The 19703-nt window shown below is 43.4% G+C and overlaps 4 protein-coding genes across 4 annotated transcripts in view; 3 read left to right on the forward strand and 1 right to left on the reverse strand.

Annotated features, from left to right (window-relative positions):
• The window catches only part of LOC119218711 (class I histocompatibility antigen, F10 alpha chain-like), a 44682-nt gene extending 29581 nt beyond the window's left edge, over window positions 1–15101 (forward strand). The window contains exon 7 of the mRNA XM_062558327.1: window positions 14361–15101. The gene's annotated coding sequence lies outside the window, so the exon portion shown is untranslated. The remainder of the gene's footprint in view (window positions 1–14360) is intronic.
• On the reverse strand, window positions 6679–11235 carry LOC134107048 (tapasin-like). Its single transcript, XM_062558324.1, has 8 exons — window positions 11100–11235; window positions 10188–10373; window positions 9485–9733; window positions 9020–9379; window positions 8527–8850; window positions 7918–8019; window positions 7723–7751; window positions 6679–7562 (listed from the first exon to the last, which is right to left on the reverse strand). Exons 1-8 carry the CDS (start codon window positions 11158–11160, stop codon window positions 7551–7553), a joined length of 1323 nt encoding a protein of 440 aa, XP_062414308.1. The 5' UTR covers window positions 11161–11235; the 3' UTR covers window positions 6679–7550.
• LOC134107152 (H-2 class I histocompatibility antigen, K-K alpha chain-like) lies at window positions 12280–14419 on the forward strand. Its single transcript, XM_062558625.1, has 4 exons — window positions 12280–12538; window positions 12977–13273; window positions 13796–13894; window positions 14361–14419. Exons 1-4 carry the CDS (start codon window positions 12280–12282, stop codon window positions 14417–14419), a joined length of 714 nt encoding a protein of 237 aa, XP_062414609.1.
• A 1627-nt stretch (window positions 15102–16728) lies between the features above and the next one.
• Window positions 16729–19703, forward strand: LOC134107050 (serine/threonine-protein kinase pim-1-like). The gene is made up of 10 exons (XM_062558326.1): window positions 16729–16921; window positions 17587–17715; window positions 17799–17909; window positions 18030–18164; window positions 18294–18388; window positions 18472–18519; window positions 18624–18833; window positions 18929–19109; window positions 19221–19388; window positions 19488–19703. Exons 1-10 carry the CDS (start codon window positions 16825–16827, stop codon window positions 19610–19612), a joined length of 1299 nt encoding a protein of 432 aa, XP_062414310.1. The 5' UTR covers window positions 16729–16824; the 3' UTR covers window positions 19613–19703.

Here is a 19703-nt window from a genome sequence, read left to right on the forward strand (position 1 = left end):
TCTCGCCTATTTCGGAAGGGGGAAGAGGAGGGTACTAGAGAGGCGGACACCATCCTTCCCCCGGCTCGCCTGGCGGCTGCCATCACCTGGGGAGTCGAGGAGAGGGTCCAGGCAGCTCTGGAGGAGCAGCCAGGTCCCAGCGCCTGCCCACCCAACCGACTCTTTGTCCCGAGGCAACTCCGGTCTGAGGTGCTCCAGTGGGGCCACAGTACCCATCTCACCTGCCACCCAGGGATCCAGCGAACCAAGGAATTTCTCCAGCGCCGGTTCTGGTGGGAGTCCCTGAACAAAGATGTCCAGGAGTTTGTAAAAGCCTGCCCCGTCTGTAACCGGAACAAGTCCTCCAACCAGGCTCCGGCTGGACTCCTGCACCCACTTCCCGTCCCTCATCGCCCCTGGTCCCACGTATCCCTGGACTTTGTAACCGGCCTACCACCATCCCAAGGGCACACCGCCATCCTCACGGTGGTGGACCGGTTCAGCAAGATGGCGCATTTTGTTTCCTTGCCTAAGTTGCCGTCGGCCAAAGAGACTGCGGAGGTGGTCCTTCGCGACGTGTTTAGACTCCATGGTCTCCCTGTGGACGTGGTCTCGGACCGGGGACCACAGTTCACCTCTGTCTTTTGGAAGGAGTTCTGCACCCTCATCGGGGCCACGGCCAGCCTGTCCTCGGGGTTCCACCCCCAGTCCAATGGCCAGACGGAGCGGAAGAACCAGGAGTTGGAGGCGTCTCTCCGGTGTATGGTCTCCAGCCACCCGTCGACCTGGTCCAAACAACTAATGTGCGTGGAGTACGCCCACAATACACTGGTCAGCTCGTCCACCGGCCTCTCCCCATTTCAGTGCGCCCATGGGTACCAACCACCCCTGTTCCCAGCCCTGGAGAGGGAGGTCTCCTGCCCAGCCGTACAGACCTTCATCCGCCAATGTCGGCGGACCTGGGCCCAGGCCAGGGCCAACCTCCAGCGGTCGGTGACTAGATACTCCACCTCTGCTAACCGCCGACGCTCCACTGCGCCCACTTACCGGGTGGGCCAGAAGGTCTTGTTATCGACCTAGGACCTTCCCCTTCGTGACGACTCCAAGAAACTGGCCCAGAAGTTCATTGGCCCATTTGAGATTCTCCATGCGTGTCCACCCTACATTCCACGCCTGTGGTGGAGAGCCCTCTGTCACAATCACCTGCCAGCTCGATCTTCCACACCTGCCCCGCATCCACAATCAGTCACTCTCCTGCCTTACACACCTGCTTTGCATTCACAATCAGCCCCGCTACATAAGCACTGCACACCCAGCCTGTCATTGCCAGATTGTTCTTCGCGTCATGCAAGTCTCTCCATCACTCTACCTTGGACTGATCTCCCGGTTTCGACCCTGCCTGTTCCCGACCCGTTCGTCTGTCTCCGCCCCGGTGAGCACGTCAGCCTTCTGTCCCCGACCACGAGTCCTGCCTGAGCGCCTCGGGTTTCTGTTGCCTGTCCCTTGGACTGCCCGGCGCTTCTGCTCCGGTGCCCCGGATCCCCGACCGGCCCAGCGTTCGCACCAGCTGTCTCCCGGCATCTCCTCCCCGATCCTGAGGACCGAACTCTGCCCTGCCTCTCATTGTGCCCGAACGCCTGCTGTGAGGCCGTGTGTAATAAAAGCGTTAACCAAACACTCTGTGCCGTTGTGCTGCATTTGGCTCCGCCACATGCCCGTGTCACGGCATGAGTCACACTGAGTCACACCGTGCAAAGAAAAGGAGGAAAACGCTTAATACGGGACAATTATTAGGTGGTGATTGTGAATTTATTCTACTGGTTAGTAGTTTGAGGCCTTTGAGCTTTTGTAACCAGATATTAGTGTTTGTGTGGTCTCTTGTATTTCTGGTTTGAATGCAGGTGTGTTTTTGCAAAGTTGCCTGATGACATTTCATAGAAACCAACGAACACGGAAGTGACATCAGGCTTTGTGCCAAAACACCAACCCCTCTATTGACAAAGATCAGGCTCAGCATCGGCAACGTTAACCGCCATCTTGTTTCGATGTCTCCACAAAATGGGGACTGAAGACACGTGTCCACACACGTGCTGCTGTTGCTTCTCCTGGACGTCACCATCCTGAGTGTGAGGGATTCCTGAATGAACGATGACATGTACACCCAGAACACAGTTTACTCTTACATTTATATTTAAAACATTTATATGTTCTTTGATCATCACAAGAATCTTGTTCTGCTGTAAATGTAAGATATGGACAAATTCATATTCTTATTCTTATAAAGGCAACGCTTTGGCTCACAGACTCGTAAACATCTACAACCCTGAGTGCTGCCTGCAGGTTCCAATAACAGGAGGCAAAAGGGCAAAAGGCTCGACATCTTAGTGAGATTTTCCGATGAAGGTGAATATAAAATAAAGAAATTATCTAGAAAAGATGATTGTGCATCCTGAAACCTTTTGTGCACCTACATAGTGTGTAAATGTGTATCTTTGGATGTGCGTATGCGCTCAGCAGCTTTTGTTGTGCACCAGCGAGTGCTGAGCTCTTGTTACTTTGGCTTTCTGTGCTTGTTGTGCATTCATTGAGCACCTGATTCATCCAAGACACAACCGAGCCAAGCTCTGGTGACTGAGTCACTGGATAGATTGGCTTCACTGTCACATGATGCCGGCTTCTCTTCTCCTTTAGGAGCCAAAAAGAAAGAGAGCAACTGATGCAGCATGAAGCACAACAGAAAGTGATGCAGCTTCTTTTCCACACTCGTCTCATTCAGTGTGACAGAAGCATCTCAATAGAAAAAGGTCAAACATGACCGACTATTGATCCTTAATATGAAAATGAGTCCTTTAGATAAGTCGTGATACTGTTGATACCCCCCCCCCCCCCCCGTCTTTCTTTATTAACCCACTAACTTCCCCAATGAGGATTGTAACATTAATGCAGCACAGTGTTACTACTTTGCTGTGTGCTTTCCTCAGTTGATGATAAGGGGAAAGCATTCAATCAAACACACATTTTAAGGACATTTCCACTTCATAAAGGAAGGTGTGATGCCAAAAAACTGATCTTGTTTTATGTGTTTGACAGAAACTGATCCCCTGTCAGTTTAGCAAAGAGACACCAGTCCTGACCTGTGCTGAGTCCTTTGAGATAGTGTAACAGCGCCTCGGTTTGGTTGCATTTGCCATTTACATGTAATCAGAAGTCACGTGATTTCCTTCAAACTGCCTTTGGCCCAATGAGGGGATTCTCTGAAGGCTCCAAAGGGCTGAATCATTGCTTATGAGCGCCATCTAGTGGACGCATGAAAACAGTGCTGCAAACGTAATCAGTAACACCCTGAACCAGGAACCACCTCAGGTTGGCAAGTGGTTACCTTACAGCAGCTGTGTTATGTGGTATTCTCACAACTCTGAGCACAGCAGGCCTTGTGTTGTGTGCAGAGAAGATCCACAGAAAGCCACAAGTTTGTAAGTGCAGAAAGTTCAAGAGAAACATCTGAAGCCACAGAACCACATGGACGCCCACAAAGAGAAACATTCCTCAGTAATTTGGTAGCCAGAAATGACTTGTAATAAAACACATGTAAGGTTTGGTCTACCAGCCCCCCCACCTTAAAAAAAGTAGTTGATATTATGTTGAACAGAAAAACTTTATTAGCATATATTAACATTTGAATAACTTGGAACTGATTTAAACATAACAGTGATAAAACCAAAAAACAGTATTGTGCTCCAAATAAATAATAATAATGACTAATATAATGAATTGATAAATGCTGAAACGCTCTATGTTCTGTTTTCAAAATATAAAAAAAAACATTTTCCAGTTGTGCAGACTGGGAAACTTGCAGCACTTAACATAATATAAATAGAGTGCTTTCCTCCTTTATGCATAGCTACTTTTCTATTGATGTCTTATTTAAATGCACCAAAAAGACTCCTATGTCCATTATTCACGGAGATGAACTGCTTACATCTTTAAGCTCAATTTTGATGCACATGGCGTACAGAGATATTGTTCAGATGCTGATGGGACATGGTGGACCTCAACCTTTTTAACCCTAATTAACACTGAATACTGGTTTCAAAACAGAACATTTAATGTTTGCAGATAGAGACAGAGTGGACACACATACAAGTCACGCACCAAGCCGACTCAAAGGTTTTCATCTCTGGAGCAGGAATATGTGGTTTGAAGATAAACATAATATAACAGAGGGGGGGGGGGGGGCTCTGTACAAAACCCAGGTGCTGGTAATGACATCGACGCACAAACATGTTGATTATCAGAGGACCCAGAATGTGCCTCAATGTGGAAGAGCTCTGACTTCCTGGCGTACGGTGGTAGAACATTATTCCAGTTTTTCCAACACACTTGTTGAGTATTAAATATAATCATGCATGCTCACGCTAGACTGTAATTACACTTGAATAATAATGGAATAATAACAGTGAGAGGAGGCAGCGTCTGGCCGGAGCACACAAACATGTTGATGAAAAGCTGCATGCACTCTCAGGGTCACATGTAGACGTAAACACATGCATTGCAAAACATGCAGATATGCAGTGAACTTGAGAACAACGGGAGGCCTGATGATCGAGAGCTTGAAGGGATGGACGTCCCTGTGCTCCAATGGGACTCTGAGGGTCCTAAACAAGGAGCCGCCTCCATCATAGTAAACCAATCCAAAATGCTCTTAAAGACTAAATAATGCGAGCGCACTCTGTGTTAAGGGCCCTTTCTCGGCTGTTGCTAAATGGCTGTAAACAGGTCCGTGAGCCCATGACTGCAGGACAGAATACTCCTGTCACAAATAAACATTGTCATATTGCTTTGATTAAAGTCTCCAGTCTGATTCTTGTCTCTTTATTAATGCAAGAAAAATAATGTTACTTGACCAGTGGTTTAAAGCCTAGTTTATGCTTCTGTTTTTTTACAACTTACTTGTGCTCACGTTGATTACATTTAATACATTTAAATGTCTTTACACTTTTGGACTGTTGCTTGAACACATTTTGCAAAACTTTGCTCATTGTCCCAAAACTCACACACAAGGAAACATGACACAACACTGGGAAATATACCATTCACATCTGTGTCAAATTGAAACTACTACAAAAACCTAAACTCTACTATCCAAACCTAACATTCCTTTGTCAAAATGTAACTGATGACAAAATTACACATAATCATGCATCATATGCGTACACTTTCAGATCAGGGGGAACACACTAGTGTACTAGTGTTTTTTCTGAATACTTAGGCGCTAATCGTGATTCTTGTAGCACATTTTCTAAAACTATTATTATGTTTAGCAAAACCACTCATTGAGTTTGCAAAACTAAAAGCACAAACACTGCTTTGCACTCAGTTTGCAATTTTGTAACACACACTTTGCAAAACTGTAGGCACAATTCACTATTTTGCAGAACTTTAAACACAACTCACTGCTTACACTCAATTACCAAATTTCCAACACACTCCTAGCAAAATTAGACACATGTATGGCTATCATTAACACTATTTTGCTTTGTTTTAGATAATTAGTTCACTTTGCAATCAGCCTAAGCACTATAAATAAGCCACAGGTGAGCTGTCTGTGTGGAGTACAATGGAAGGAGCAGTAAGAGTGAGAAGAGTGAGAATCAGAGGAGGCCGAGGAGGTGAAGAAGTTGGAGGAAGAGGACGTGGAGTTGAAGAAGCGAGAAGGTTAGATGAAGTTTGAGGAAGAGGACAAGGAGGAGAAAAAAGAGGACAAGGAAGAAGAAATTTTTGTTTTCACAAGAAAAACACTGTCACTCAAAATTCTAAAGTCAATTGCCCTACTAAGCACACTGACTCGTCACATGGGAAAACACCTGTCACACAGTGTTACAATTAGGAATCAGAGCTTTAGCATAAAAGGGCAACAGGTGAGCTCTTCTGTTTTGGAGCAATGGATGACAACATTAGAAACAGAGCCAGAGGAGTGAGAGTAAGAGGCCGAGGAGGAGGAGGACAAGGACGAGGAAGGCCAAGGACCGTAAACTCTGATCACTTTGGTTGACAAAAGCTATTGAGAAATTCTTTTCTGCCTGGAGATGGAACGTGTGTGACTGAAATCCACAAACGCATATCCCCCTTCTCCAAGCTATGGAAGACGCATGTGGAGATAAAGCAGTTGATGCTTTTCATGGCTGGATTGGACATGCTGAGCGATATTTCCCCCTCTGCTTGGCCAGTGAAAACATTGCTTGTGTTGTGGATGAGGTTCTGTGGAACAGAAGACAGGATGCAGCATAGTCTTTTTTACTGTAACTTATACAGTAAATTCTTCTGTTGTTTTGTATGTAGACCATTCTATGTGCAACTTTGTGTTGGTTGGGATGTAAACTGTGTGCATTGTTTTCGTGGGAAAGATAAAATATATTTGTTACCGTGTATTTGTGTGTTCTGAGTATAAAAACAATATTCTAAAATATTTTACAACACATATGTATGTACTGTCTGTAGTAAGTGTAACACTGAACAAAAAAAAGGTCAAAGGAAAAGTTTTTTTCCATTCATCACAGTGTTTTACATTGAGCACATCAGTGATCAACTGGTTCTTATAAAAGTCTATTCATTTGATGGTTTGTGTTTGTCATTTGAAAACAAAATACCATTTTGAAAAGAAATTACATTGTTTTGAATGTAAAGTTTAATTTGTATTGAGGGGTTTTGCGTTTTGCCCATTGTGTGTGTGTTTTTTGATTTGTGTGTAGAGTTCTGAGAGTATGAGGCATGCTTTAAGAAAATGTGTCTAAACAATCGAGAAAAACTGTAATAAATATGTCTCATCCCTGCAGACCTAAAAGTCCAAAAACAAAAACATCAAAACCAAAACCAAGTCTTTTAAAATATGTATATGAACAGATTTGCCAATTATACAATTTATATCCACTGATAATCATTTAAAGTTTATTTTCCAACATTATATCACACCAGCAGGCTTGATGATCATTTAAAACAGGAAACTACCAGCAAAAGGTTGAGAAAGAAATGTAGAAATATTTCATTTCAGATGCAGACTAATTAGAATCTGAATTTAAACACTAATTTAGAATTTCTAAATTTCTTTGTGATAGAAATATGTTTCCTCAAAACTGTATAAATTTGATTGTGCAATACTCCAGGCTGTTGAAGCATTCCTACATACACATAATGAGATCAATACACAAACAACAAACAAAAATATCACAATACACATACATTTCTTTTTCAATATTTACAAAAAGAGGATTTTGTGGGTTTTATATTTATTTATCTGTCATGTACTCTTTACAAAAGATGTCATTTTAGTTTTATTTCTTAAATATAAAGGAGATTCATAGTGAAGCATCTTCCATAAAAATACTTCAAAACTCCTCTAAGTTTGCCCCTTTCAAGGGTGACAAGATGCACTATATATATATATATATATATATATATATATATATACACTATACTTTAAAACATAGGCCCTTCCTCACCGATGCCTTAGAACCAAAAACAGGCGGCTCGGTTGGTTCTGTTGGACACTTCCCAGCAGTGGACTTCAGTCTTCTTCACTTGTCCTTCTGTAAGTGGAAGGAGTAGAAGTCATTATTGATTGAGACGTGCAAAACAAGCAGGAGCCTCTTCAGGGTTATAATAACGTATGAATGGACCAGCGGTCTGTGTGAAAGCATCCAGAACCATACATTTGGGATTAGTTAATAGTTTAAAAAGCATCATCACCTTTTCTTGTTGACCAGCCTCATCTGAGCCTGTGCAGTAAAAAGATGAAGAGTCACACAAATGGATTTAAAATATCTTATTAATCAATATAATTAAATGAAAAGGGTGAGACAGTATCAATCTGTCTTGTAGTTTCAAATCAATCAATCAATTCTTAGTTTGTACACATAGCTTTGTGTCTGGGTTCTTTGTTACCTGAGCTGGTGACGGTCCAAGAGACAAACTTGATGAGACCGTAGAGCACCAGCGCCACACCCACCATCGCCATGGAGTCCTCGATGGAGGGGGAGCTGAACCCTGACAGGACAAGAGAGGAGTTCAAGCCTTAAATACTTCCTACACGTGGACGTCCATCTTAGTGGACCAGCTGGATTCAAGTCTTTTATTTGAAGACTTCCATATTCCACAGAGGCCATCGCATATATAGTAGATGTGGAGGATGTCTTTACTGGGCAAACAGCAGTCATAAGCTGTATACGCCAGCATTGTGACCTCCTCACTCTGTTGATAATATGAGCTCCTTTTATTCCACGTTTTATGCTAAGAAGGTCAGATGTTATCAGCACTGTTTAACAAAAGATGACATCACCTAACTGGAATGCTTCCTTTACAACAAGGAAAAAACTTAAAATAATAAAAATCTCATAATAAAGAAGCTTCACAACAACATGCGGACAGTTTAACGTTCACGTTCCTTTTCTCGTTCCACAAACATGTGCAGAAAAATCCCCACTGGGCCTCTTTTATTAGACAAAGTCCACCAAACGAGCTTCATAAAGGACTCGGCACATTCTTCAGCATTACCAATGATGTTGAGGGCCACGCTGGCCCGTCGGGGGCCCCCGAGATGGACAGCCACACAGGTGAGCTCCCCTCCTGGGCCCAGGTCCAGCTGGGTGGAGTCGAGCTCCAGCCGAGTGCTCTGGCTGTAGGTTCCGTCCCAGGCCTGCCGGTGGCCCGTCAAGCTGCCCGACCCCAGAGGCCTGGACCTCCCATCGGAGCCTTTGAACTCCCAGCTCAGCTCCAGGCCGAGGGGGGCGAAGCCAGACGCCTCACACTGGACCGTCAAAGACTGGCCGGGGACTGCGAGGGGCAGAGGGGACGGGTGGATGGAGAGGGATGGAGGTTCTGGGAACAAGAGGGAGAAGAGAGGAGCAAAGACAAAGAGAGACAGTAAGAGAAAGTTAATAACAATGTGGTGCGATGGATTCTCGGTTCTTCTGGAGCTTATGAACTCTTCATTTCAGCCTCGTATGACAGCAGGTACTAAACAACAACAGCGTCCCTTTTCCCTCACCTACGACCTGGAGCTCCATGGTCACCTGAGCCACGAGGTGGGGCAGATACACCGTACAAATATACAAGCCCGAGTGACGCACTTCAGCCTCCCGCAGGATCAGGGACGCATTCCCTCTCTGGTGCAAGGCCTCGTAGTCCAGCGTGGCCCCCTCCTCCTGGACGTCAGCCAGGCGGTCCGTTTTGCCGTCGTAGGCCAGAACCAAGCGCCCCTCCCCTCTGAACTGGTAGCGCCACTCTACGGCAAAACCCGACCCGGAGAGAGGCGACGCCGGGTCGGCCCAGAGGCCGCAATCCAGCAGCACCGGCCCCCCGAGTCTGGACTGCACGGAGACGGTTGTAGTGGTCACACTGAGGATCACTGAGGAGACGGACAAAGAGTCGTGTGCATCTCAGCCGGGTTGTGCGTGGCCCTCGGTGACAGAAGTCGTCTTTCGGACCGGTCTCCTGGGTCGTGAATCCTTACCTTTGTGCTCTTTGGTTGCCGTGGGAGCACGAGTGATGGTGGAAACGGCCAGCTGTCCGTTGAGGCCCTGAATGGCAGTGGAGAACCAATGGGCCTGCAGGTAGATGGGGCTGGAGGCGGAGTCTGTGAGTGGAGATGCCCATTTGAGGGTGGAGGGCTGCGGCAGGAAGGGGTTGATCTCACACTGAGGCTTCTCCACTGAGCCTCTGGGAGGATTGAGAGAGCGGTGGCAGAGAGTGCCGGCTGGGTCTGAGGAGGCACAAGTCATACGAAGTTACATCTTTATTCTGGTATGGTCAACTGCAGGTTTACAGATGCTCAAACTATTTCTACATCAAATAAATCACAACATCTCAAGAGGGAGATGAATACTACGTCTGCTTAAAAAACGTGACAAATAAATACCTTTTGCTTTCCTGATCCCTTCCTAATAATTCAACATTTAACAGATACTTGGCTGAGAAAAGAATGGTGTAATTAAGCAACATTGAACTCATATATCCATATAATGATGGGCTATCAAACAAGAAAGGTAAGATATTTGATCCATAAATGCACATGATCGGTACATTTGTGGAGCATAGCTATTAAACGCTCTCTGATTGACTTTGAAGGTTAACAGAAAACTACACACAGACACACACACTCTCTCTCTTTCTCCCACATCTACACACATGCTGCTCTGTGCGTCACCCGGACTGACCGGTGATGAGGTAGACTCTGTCGGGGTGGATGTCGGATGGAGCCTGCTGGCTCTCTGCAGGGTGGGGGTCGGTTTGGATGTGCAGAAGGGATTTCTCCAGGGTTGTAGCTGCAGTGAGACCTCCTCCTCGACCCGTCTTCTCCTGCACAAACCAGCACTCCAACACAGGACAGCTGCTGCAGCAGACTGAAGACCACACATTCACAAGAAAGGAACGACATCAGGAACAGCAAGATCATCACGTTACACTACAGTCTGATATTATAGTCCACAGTATTTGATTATCATTATTATCACTGATTATTCAGTGGCAACTTCAACAATCCCCTAATATTCATCCATACAGCACAAGCACTGGGTCTTAGCATCTGGTCATAACCTTTGATTGAATGTATTTACTATATTTTTTACATGTAAAAAAATGCTATGTATCAGTTGTTAATATTATAGGAATACAAAATACAGAGACAAAGCATTGCAGGAATCAAAACCAAAAAGAAAAACTTAAAGACAATCTTTTCTCCAGTTTAGAATATGTAGCTGTGGACTCTTTAAAGTGATCTCGGAGTATTGGTTATCTCTCTCCCCTCTCGATGCTGCGCGGTAACATTTTCAGCCACGAGGGGGCGCTGATGCCCTGAACGCGTCACATCAGATTTCCTTGTTTGTACCATTATTTAACATCATCTATGTTAAAGTTAACAATATGCAATGAGCAGGAAATGGCTTAACTCATTATATTATGTGAATGTATGTCGTGCTTAGTTCGGCATATGAAGAATCCGATGGATAATGACATATAACTATCTTTCAATAGCAGTCCCACTTGTAAATGACGGTGTTTGCAGTGAGGACAGCAGCAGAGAGACATTTGAATAAAAGACTCCAGAGAGCCTGTTAACGTGAACTCACCTTCACCGCAGCACACCGCTGCTACCAGGCACAGCGCGTACATTGGAGACATGTTGCTCATGGTTGGTCTGACGATGCTGCTACACTCCAACCAAGTGGTACATTTTAGTTTTACTTTCACCTACAAGCTAGAAACACATAGTATGTATTTCCGGGTTAGGGTAACCCTGATTTCAAAATTAAAAAAAACACATTCAACGCTTAGCGATAACAAAGGTAAAGTTCGGACTAAAAATTAAATCAACTAAACTCAACGACAGAACAACAATCAGCAGTTTTTTATTAAAAAATAAAATAATTTGAAATGGACAAAAATAATATATTCAGCTCTGCCACTAGAAGGCGCCCTTCACCACAAAACAACGAATCATGGCCTCATGTGTCGTTTTGTGACCTTGTTGGTTCTGAAAACCTTTCATTTATGGAAATAATATCACATGATTATTATGATTATTATTATAGAAAAGTTATAATCACTTAGTGTATTGTGTACAATAGAAATAGACAAAGCACACACGTCCAAACAACAAAGGAGCACACAAGATGGCAGCATGCAGGTGTCCTCAGAGGGAGGGCGAGGCTCAGTGGCAACTCAAACAAGTACGTGTTACATTTTATTTCATGTGTATCTTCGTCTAAGAGCTTTTAACACTAAAGTGTTGTGTCTTTCAGAGCTTTGATACATTTGATTTATCGGATGATGTCCAACATTTTCTAGTTGAGGTTCCTCACTGAGACGACTTGTTCCTCTTGTCTGTTTGAAATGGTGATGAATGAAATACTGCTCAGTGTTGTTCACACTAAAAAAAGCACTTCCAAGGTTTCATCAGCCTCTCTGACATTTTACACTGTGAACAACTCATGGACTCATTCAAAATAGTAATGACATCATCTGCAAAGACAAGAATAATTAGTGTGAGCCCGAAATCTGGAGTATGATACAGATGAGAGTTCATGAACTAAAGTGTTTATAAGAAACATTCAGTGATTTTAGTGTTGAAACATTAATCAATTAGATGATGAATTATTTATATGAATCATTATAAATGTTGATAATCAGATGATGACTAAAGTCTTTTATCAAGCACATATGTCAACATGTTCTCTCTCTCTCTCTCTCTCTCTCTCTCTCTCTCTCTCTCTCTCTCTCTCTCTCTCAGGTGTCCACATTGTCCAGAACATGTACGGCTGTGAATGGGATGATGAGACCAACAAGGTCAAGGGTTATGATCAGTATGGTTATGATGGAGAAGACTTCATATCATTTGACCTGGAGACAGAGCAATATATTGCTCCTAAACAGCAGGCTGTCATCACCAAACACAAGTTAGATAATAACAGAGCTCTGATAGAACAGGACAAGAACTACCTGACTCAGATTTGTCCCGAGTGGCTGAAGAAGTACGTGAACTACGGGAGGAGCTCTCTGATGAGAACCGGTAGGATCACATGACCTGATGTCCTTCCATGGACACGATGCTCATAGACCTTCTGTTGTTGTCATAGCAACATGTCAGCAACACACAGAGACCCACTGTGTCTCCCACATGTCTCCCCCCCCTCACCTCCTTCTCTCCTTCACTGCATTCCTTCCCTCACTTCCCCCCTCACACCTGTCCCCACTCTGTCCCTCCATTCTGTCTTTGTCTCTGCTGTGTTTCTGTCCATCTCGCTGTCTCTTTACTCTCTCACACTGTCCTCCTCCCTTTCTAATCCGTCTCACCCCTCTTCATCTGTTTGTCTCCCTTCTTTAAACAATGAAACTTTAGATATATTTATTTCCATTTCATTCTTTCAGTAAACTTAAATACATGTTAAATACATTACATTAAATATTAATAAAGGACCTCTTACCCGTCCCTCTGTTGTGTCTCCAGGGCGTCCCTCAGTGTCTCTCCTCCAGAAGACTCCCTCCTCCCCAGTCAGCTGCCACGCTACAGGTTTCTACCCCGACAGCGCCACCCTCTTCTGGAGGAAAGATGGAGATGAGCTCCGTGAGGACGTGGACCTCGGAGAGGTCCTCCCCAACCACGACGGCACCTTCCAGATGAGGGTTGACCTGAAACTGTCCTCCGTCCCTGCTGAAGACTGGAGGAGGTACGAGTGTGTGTTCCAGCTGTCTGGTGTGGACGAGGACATGGTCACCAAACTGGACAAGACCAGGACCAACACGGGTAGGTCTGAGACCCGGAGCGGTGAAGGAGGGACGCACACCTTCACTTTGTTCACTTTGTGTCTTTTGGATTTGGAAAGTTGTGTTTGTTTCATGTCGTTTTTATTTGTAGTCATTTTAAGAATTAAACCACAGCAAGAGTTCTGAACTCTGTTTACTAGTCGACATTAATACACAAATGTGTCAATATTTGGTTAATTTCTTTGTGAATTAGTTTCTTTTTCACCATCCTTTTGTAAAGTCATTCCAGGTAAGAGCTTCATTTGAGTCCATGGTGAACTATTGTAATGTGGAACATTGTAGAATCTGCATTCACACAACTACTGGTCCCTTAAAGATGAGTAAATCCTGGGATTAATCCATGTATCCATCAGTGAATCAGACAGAGTCAAGTTTATCCAATATGTGTCTCAGTCATCATGAAGACATGACGTCACATGGTGTGTGTTCAGTGGATCTTCTTCTCTTGTGACCTGCTTCATCTGTTCATCTTGAGACTCTTTGTTTGTTTTGTGCTCCACAGAGAAACCTGCTGGCTTCACCTTCATCATCATCGCTGTGGCTGTTCTTGGCCTCATCGCTGCTGTGGTTGGATTCTTGGTGTCTAAGAGAAATAGGAACGGTGAGAGAGCCAATCAGAGACCAGTGTTGAGGAGCATTTGATTTTAGGCTTTGAGTTGATGCTTTTCATCCAGAATGAGACACTGAAGTCACATGATGTCATGATGTCATCACTAGAAGAAGCAAATTCATGTCTTTGTAAGATTTATCACTATATACATGTTATTAAATCATATTAGCTTATATTCTTCATATATTATGTTTAGTGCCATTTACCTTTTAGACAATAGTACGTTAGACAAAACTTGTTTTGCACTTGACAGACGCTTAATTGCAATGTAATTAGTTGTTTCTACTCATTCTTCAGATAGTAATTTTAAGTTTTAGTGGAGATAATAGGTTAAAAAACTGAGATTGTATCTACTGGGAGGAAGCCGTTAGAACACTGACACCAAAATTCTTTTTCCTTTTTATTTCATTAAATTATTTAGTTTTCTCTTTTATGTTTTATATGTTTCTCTCTTCAGGTTTATGGGTGAATTTTCCTGTGGATCAACAACCGATGTCTCCACATTCTTCTCCATAAACTGTGAATTTCATGGCTTATTCATCTTTCATTTAAACGGCGTGAATCAGGGTTGGTGAACATCTGGAAGCTGTGAGGAAACATCAAAAGTGATATTTAGTTATTTGGGTTGTTTGATTTTAATAAAAAGTTTGAATTTTTTCTGATGAAATAAAATGAGGATTATTTTAGGAGACGTTTAAATCAATGAAAGCATCAAAGTCCTCACAGACGAGTGTGTTCATCTCAAACTAATCCACCAGATTTACTCTTTGATGCTTCTGCTGTTTGCGTTTCTGGTTGAATCATGTAATAACACACACACACACAGAGACACAGACCAAATATAGACATTAGAACATTTATTTTCCGATTGTGTAAATATTTTGCTTGTGTTTTTCTTTACATTGAATTTAACAGGCTGAAGAAAATAATTATTTGAGGGTTTTATAAATAAATCAGTTTGTTTATTGGTGTCTTTTGATCAGTTGATCAAGTATCATATTATTTAAATTTGGGACACACTGATTGAAATGTAGTTTAATATTTTTTGCTGCTGTTTTGGATCAGGGGATGTTTTTTTTCTTGGTTTCGTGGGAGTTGAACAGTGAAGCTCTAAATCACTTGTGGTTTTGTAGATAAAGTGGCTCCATTTTCCCTTTTTGTACCTTTGTCTTGCTCTTCAATAAATGCTCCACTGCTCCAGATGTTTGTGTTGTTGTGATTCCATGTGCTTCCCCTCTGTGACTGCAGCCACAATCACATGCATGTTGTTACTGCCCTTTGACCTCAAAACGTGAGGTTCTTCACTTCACTGCTTTAAAGCATGTGGGAGTTGCTGCAGATGGAAGACTCACATCACCTGAGATCATTTCATCATAACAGAACATTTCTAAAACCTCGAGGATCGAGGAACATTCTCAACATTCTCAACATCTCAAATTCATTCAAAATCAAGTTCATAAGCTGAATTTTTTATTTTATATTCAGGATGTTTAATTATCCTAAAAACCCAATTTCTCCCCCATATCAGAATGGTTTGACCCAAACTGGCACACGCTGCTGAAAACATGGACGGGAGAGCCAGTAAAAAAACGACTCTCCACTGTGTTAAAAAAGTCCTTTCAAAATAAAATCACAGGATGAATTTTTTTGTGATTTCTTTTTTTAATTCACATTTATATTTTCACATGCAAAGGCCAGGTCCGCGACCCTCTAGTGGGTCGCGACCCACCAGTTGAGAATCACTGCACTAAACCATCACTGGAAAGTGGGTTTTCAGTTTAATTTTCAAGTCATACAACATGCAAGGTAGACTCACATGTTCTCCTCTATAGTTTTTAAGTATTAAAGGCATGGCTAGTGGGGAAATATAGCATCTGTTATATTATGTTAAATATAGGGTGTGTTCAGGGCTTTAATGTTTACACATGCTATAACTTTGGTGAGGGCAAGACAGTCATTTGGAAGTTAAAAATCTGACAGATTAAGCCACACCCCTTGTGAAGTTTATTAGCCAATATCTCATCAAAACAATGAGTTATCAGCACTGATATATCAAGGGGACATTGAACCAATAATGATCCACTGAAGGTTTCGTGGCCATCAAACTCAGCGTTTAGGAGAAATTTCCAAAAATGTGTTTTTCACAAAATTCAAAATGGCGGAAAATCTAGTTAGGTGCATTTGTATACCATGATTTACTTTTGTGTGGAGCATGCCGAAGAGGACACGTTCACTCCAAACAGTGATTGGCAGATTCTTCAGAACACCTCACTCAGATGTTTCACCACGTTCCGTGTTACACGCTCCACGTTCCATGTTCCATGTTCCGTTCTTCACAGCATAAGAACACTGGCAAATTCAACTGCACGAACACACACAAGTTTTTGCACTGCCCCAAGATTGTTGAAAAGGCCACAATGACGCGTCCTCAGCCCCAAAAAAGAACTCAAGGTAAGTGAGGAATCCAGACATAAGTCTTTGTTAACTGGTTTTGATGGTTTATTGGACTTGTCAGGTGGAGAAGGCTTTAATTTACAGTGGGTACTTTGAGATAAACCTCTGACTCCTACTGTAGGGGCCTTTTTCTTACTGTTTCTTTTGACTGAGCCGTGAAAGGATAAAATTACATTACACGTCATTTAGCTGACGCATTTATCCAAAGCGACTTATATTGTATTTTTAACCCAAGACCATTTCAATCCACTTTAGTTAACCTCAAAATGAATACTCCTTTTTACGTTTTTTTTCCTCATCTAGATGACGATACAAGCTCATCAGATGAAGGTTCGTCATCCAGAGGGCGAATCCCAAAAAAGAGGGTTCGAAGCAATCAGGTTCTTGACGACAACGTCAGAGCGGCACTGCTCCCCCCAGGCAAAGGTCCCCAAAGCCCCGTGCAAAGCGTCATTGTCACTCGAACAATGGTGAAACGCAAAGAGGAAGACAAAAGGAAGACAAATCTGAGGAGGCGAGAGGCCCTCGATGACACTGATTCAGCGTCCACCCCAGCAGTCACTGGTAAGCTCATCGTGTCAAACTGCTACATTTAGGATTTGCCTGGGGAGCAATTAGGGGTTGGGTGACTTGCTAAGGGACAATGACAATAAGGGAAATGATGGATTAGCCAGGGTTGAACCACCAACCTTACGGTTCCCAGAGCACCCTGTTTAGCTCCGTGCACCGTCGCCCAGCACCAGTTTGCCAAACACTTTACCCTCAGGATTTTAAATGTCTATCTCCCATATTACTTCAACGGTAGTTTCATAATTTGTCTTACTTATACGTTAAAACCTGAGACCATAATATCCGCTTTATTACAAAACTTATGCCGACATTGGATTCCAAGCAAGTTAAAATAGAAAGGAACCAAACTACGATGTTGGGCGATAATGAGGAGATACGTATGTGAAGTTAAATTGTAAATTGCGGGGGCACACATGAAATTTACTTCTTTTTTACTACAATTTACTACAACTATTATTCTGCAGTTATCTGGATATTTCTCCCATATTGAGCTTTTTTGGGAGGATCTGCTAGAAATAAAATACCTAAAATATTAAATAAGGTTTAGCCGGGCAGAAAATACACCGTTTTGTCTGTTGGTTTGAGGGGCTTTTTGTCCACGTTGTTGTTGTGACTGTCAACAAACTGACAATCCTCTGTGTTTTTTTGCTCATCTGTAGAGAGCTGCAACACCTCTGTGGAGGGCGTTGGCAAGAGAGGCGGCAAGAGGAAGGTCGCCGCTGCTGAGGCAGGACCAAGCAGAAAAAGACAAAGGCTGGATAGTGAGGACCGGAAACAAAACAAACAAGGTCAGTAGTTTGTCTTCACTTGCAGTTGGTTACTTTAGTTCACAACAATTCAATGTTTCATTGTTTTTTTTTCTCATCTGTAGATGACGATACAAGCTCATCGTCTGACGAGAATATCCCAACACTCGTCAGAATTTCGCCGGTCGAAAAACAAAGGCTCACGGTCGATTTTGCGTCCACCTCAGCAGTCACTGGTAAGCTGATCGCGTGAAACTGCTCCTGGAGATGCTTCCTGTCATCAGTTCACTAAAAACGGGGTTCGACAGTTAACAACAAACTGACAATCCTCTGGGGTTTTTTTTGCTCCTCTGTAGGGAGATGCAACACCTCTGTGGAGATCGTTGGCAAGAGAGGCGTGAAGAGGAAGGTCGCCACTGCTGAGGGAGGACAGAAAAAAAGCAGAAAAAGACAAAGGCTGGACAGCGAGGACCGGAAAAAAACCAAACAAGGTCAGTAGTTTTCAGTTTTATTAGAGTCAAATTGAAATTGGTATTACCATACCAGGATGGTTAGAGTTTAGGTGACATGTAGTCACTGTCACTCACAAATGTATTAAAACAACATGTTTGTGTCTGCAGAAGAGTTAGAGGCCAAATATGAGCAACTGGAACTCCTCGGTGCGGGCGGATTTGGAAATGTGTACGCCGGCCACCGCAGGGCCGACAACCTACCCGTAAGCGCTACAAACACACACATTCCCAAACGCACACACACACACACGTGCAGACACCCTCTAACAAAAGTCTTGTTTTGTAGGTTGCCATTAAACACATCCCTAATGATGACGTCTACTGCACACATGAGGTGAGTGAGCAACGCCTAACACTGTCAAAATGTTCTGTGTTCGAAACTCTGTTTGTGAATGTATCTCGGAGGAACCTCTCTGATCCTTAATTCTCGCGTTACAGGACGACGAAGGGAACAAAATTTCCATTGAGATTGCCATCATGTTGAAGCTCTCGGCCAAATCGGAGGGGGCATCGCCATATCTTACCTTGCTGGACTGGTACCAGTTAGAGGAGGAGCTGGTGATGGTGATCGAGAGGCCCATCCCCGCTACGGATTTATTTGACCATATCATGGGCAAAGGAGGCTTCGTGAAGGAAAAAGATGCCAAGGTGAGCTGCTGTGATCAGCTCAGAGTCACAGCGATGAAAGCGCGTCGACGGCGTCCTCCTCTGATGCCTCGGATCTCTCTTTTTGTTTCCGTCAGATCATACTGAGGCAGCTGGTCGATGCGGCGCTCGATCTGGAGAACAAGAACATTTTCCACCGGGACATAAAGGTGGAGAACATCCTGATCGAGACAAGTTCGAAGGTCCCACGAGTTCGCGTTATCGACTTTGGTCTGAGCTGTTACGACGATAAAAAAGAGACTTATCATGAGTTTTTCGGTAAGGTGTCTGGCTCTTGCTCCAGTTCTTCACCAACCCATCTGTGACTTTTGCACTGAAACAAAGCTTTTCAGCCCCACTGACACTTTTCATTATGTCTGTGTGTTCTAGGAACTACATACTCCCCAGAGATTCTCCTTAGCAAGGGGTACAAATCAGGATCCACCACAGTGTTTCAGATTGGAGCGGTGCTGTTTAACACCCTCCACAAATTCGAAAAATTTGACCCGTTAGTTTTTTATTTAAAGCGTCAAAATCTCCCCCAAAGCATCTCCAAGAGTAAGAACACTATACACAAACATGTCGAGAGACACAAATCTGCTCTTTTATTTTAAATTCTGATGATGATCTTCACCTTTTTTCTCTTTCACTTTTCAGACTGCAAAGACTTCCTCCAGATGTGCCTGAGAAATGACCCCAACGAACGTCCCACGCTGGAGAAGCTGAAGAATCACCAGTGGCTCAGAAAATCCGATAAGACCTCAGCACACAAACACAAATAGACAATAGACAAAATGAAAGGGATGCACTAAAAGACACACTAACACTAATGAAACTAAAACACATATAAAAAGATTAATATATATATATACA

This window comes from Pungitius pungitius, chromosome 17 (assembly GCF_949316345.1).
Source record: "Pungitius pungitius chromosome 17, fPunPun2.1, whole genome shotgun sequence".
Taxonomy (NCBI): Eukaryota; Metazoa; Chordata; class Actinopteri; order Perciformes; family Gasterosteidae; genus Pungitius; species Pungitius pungitius.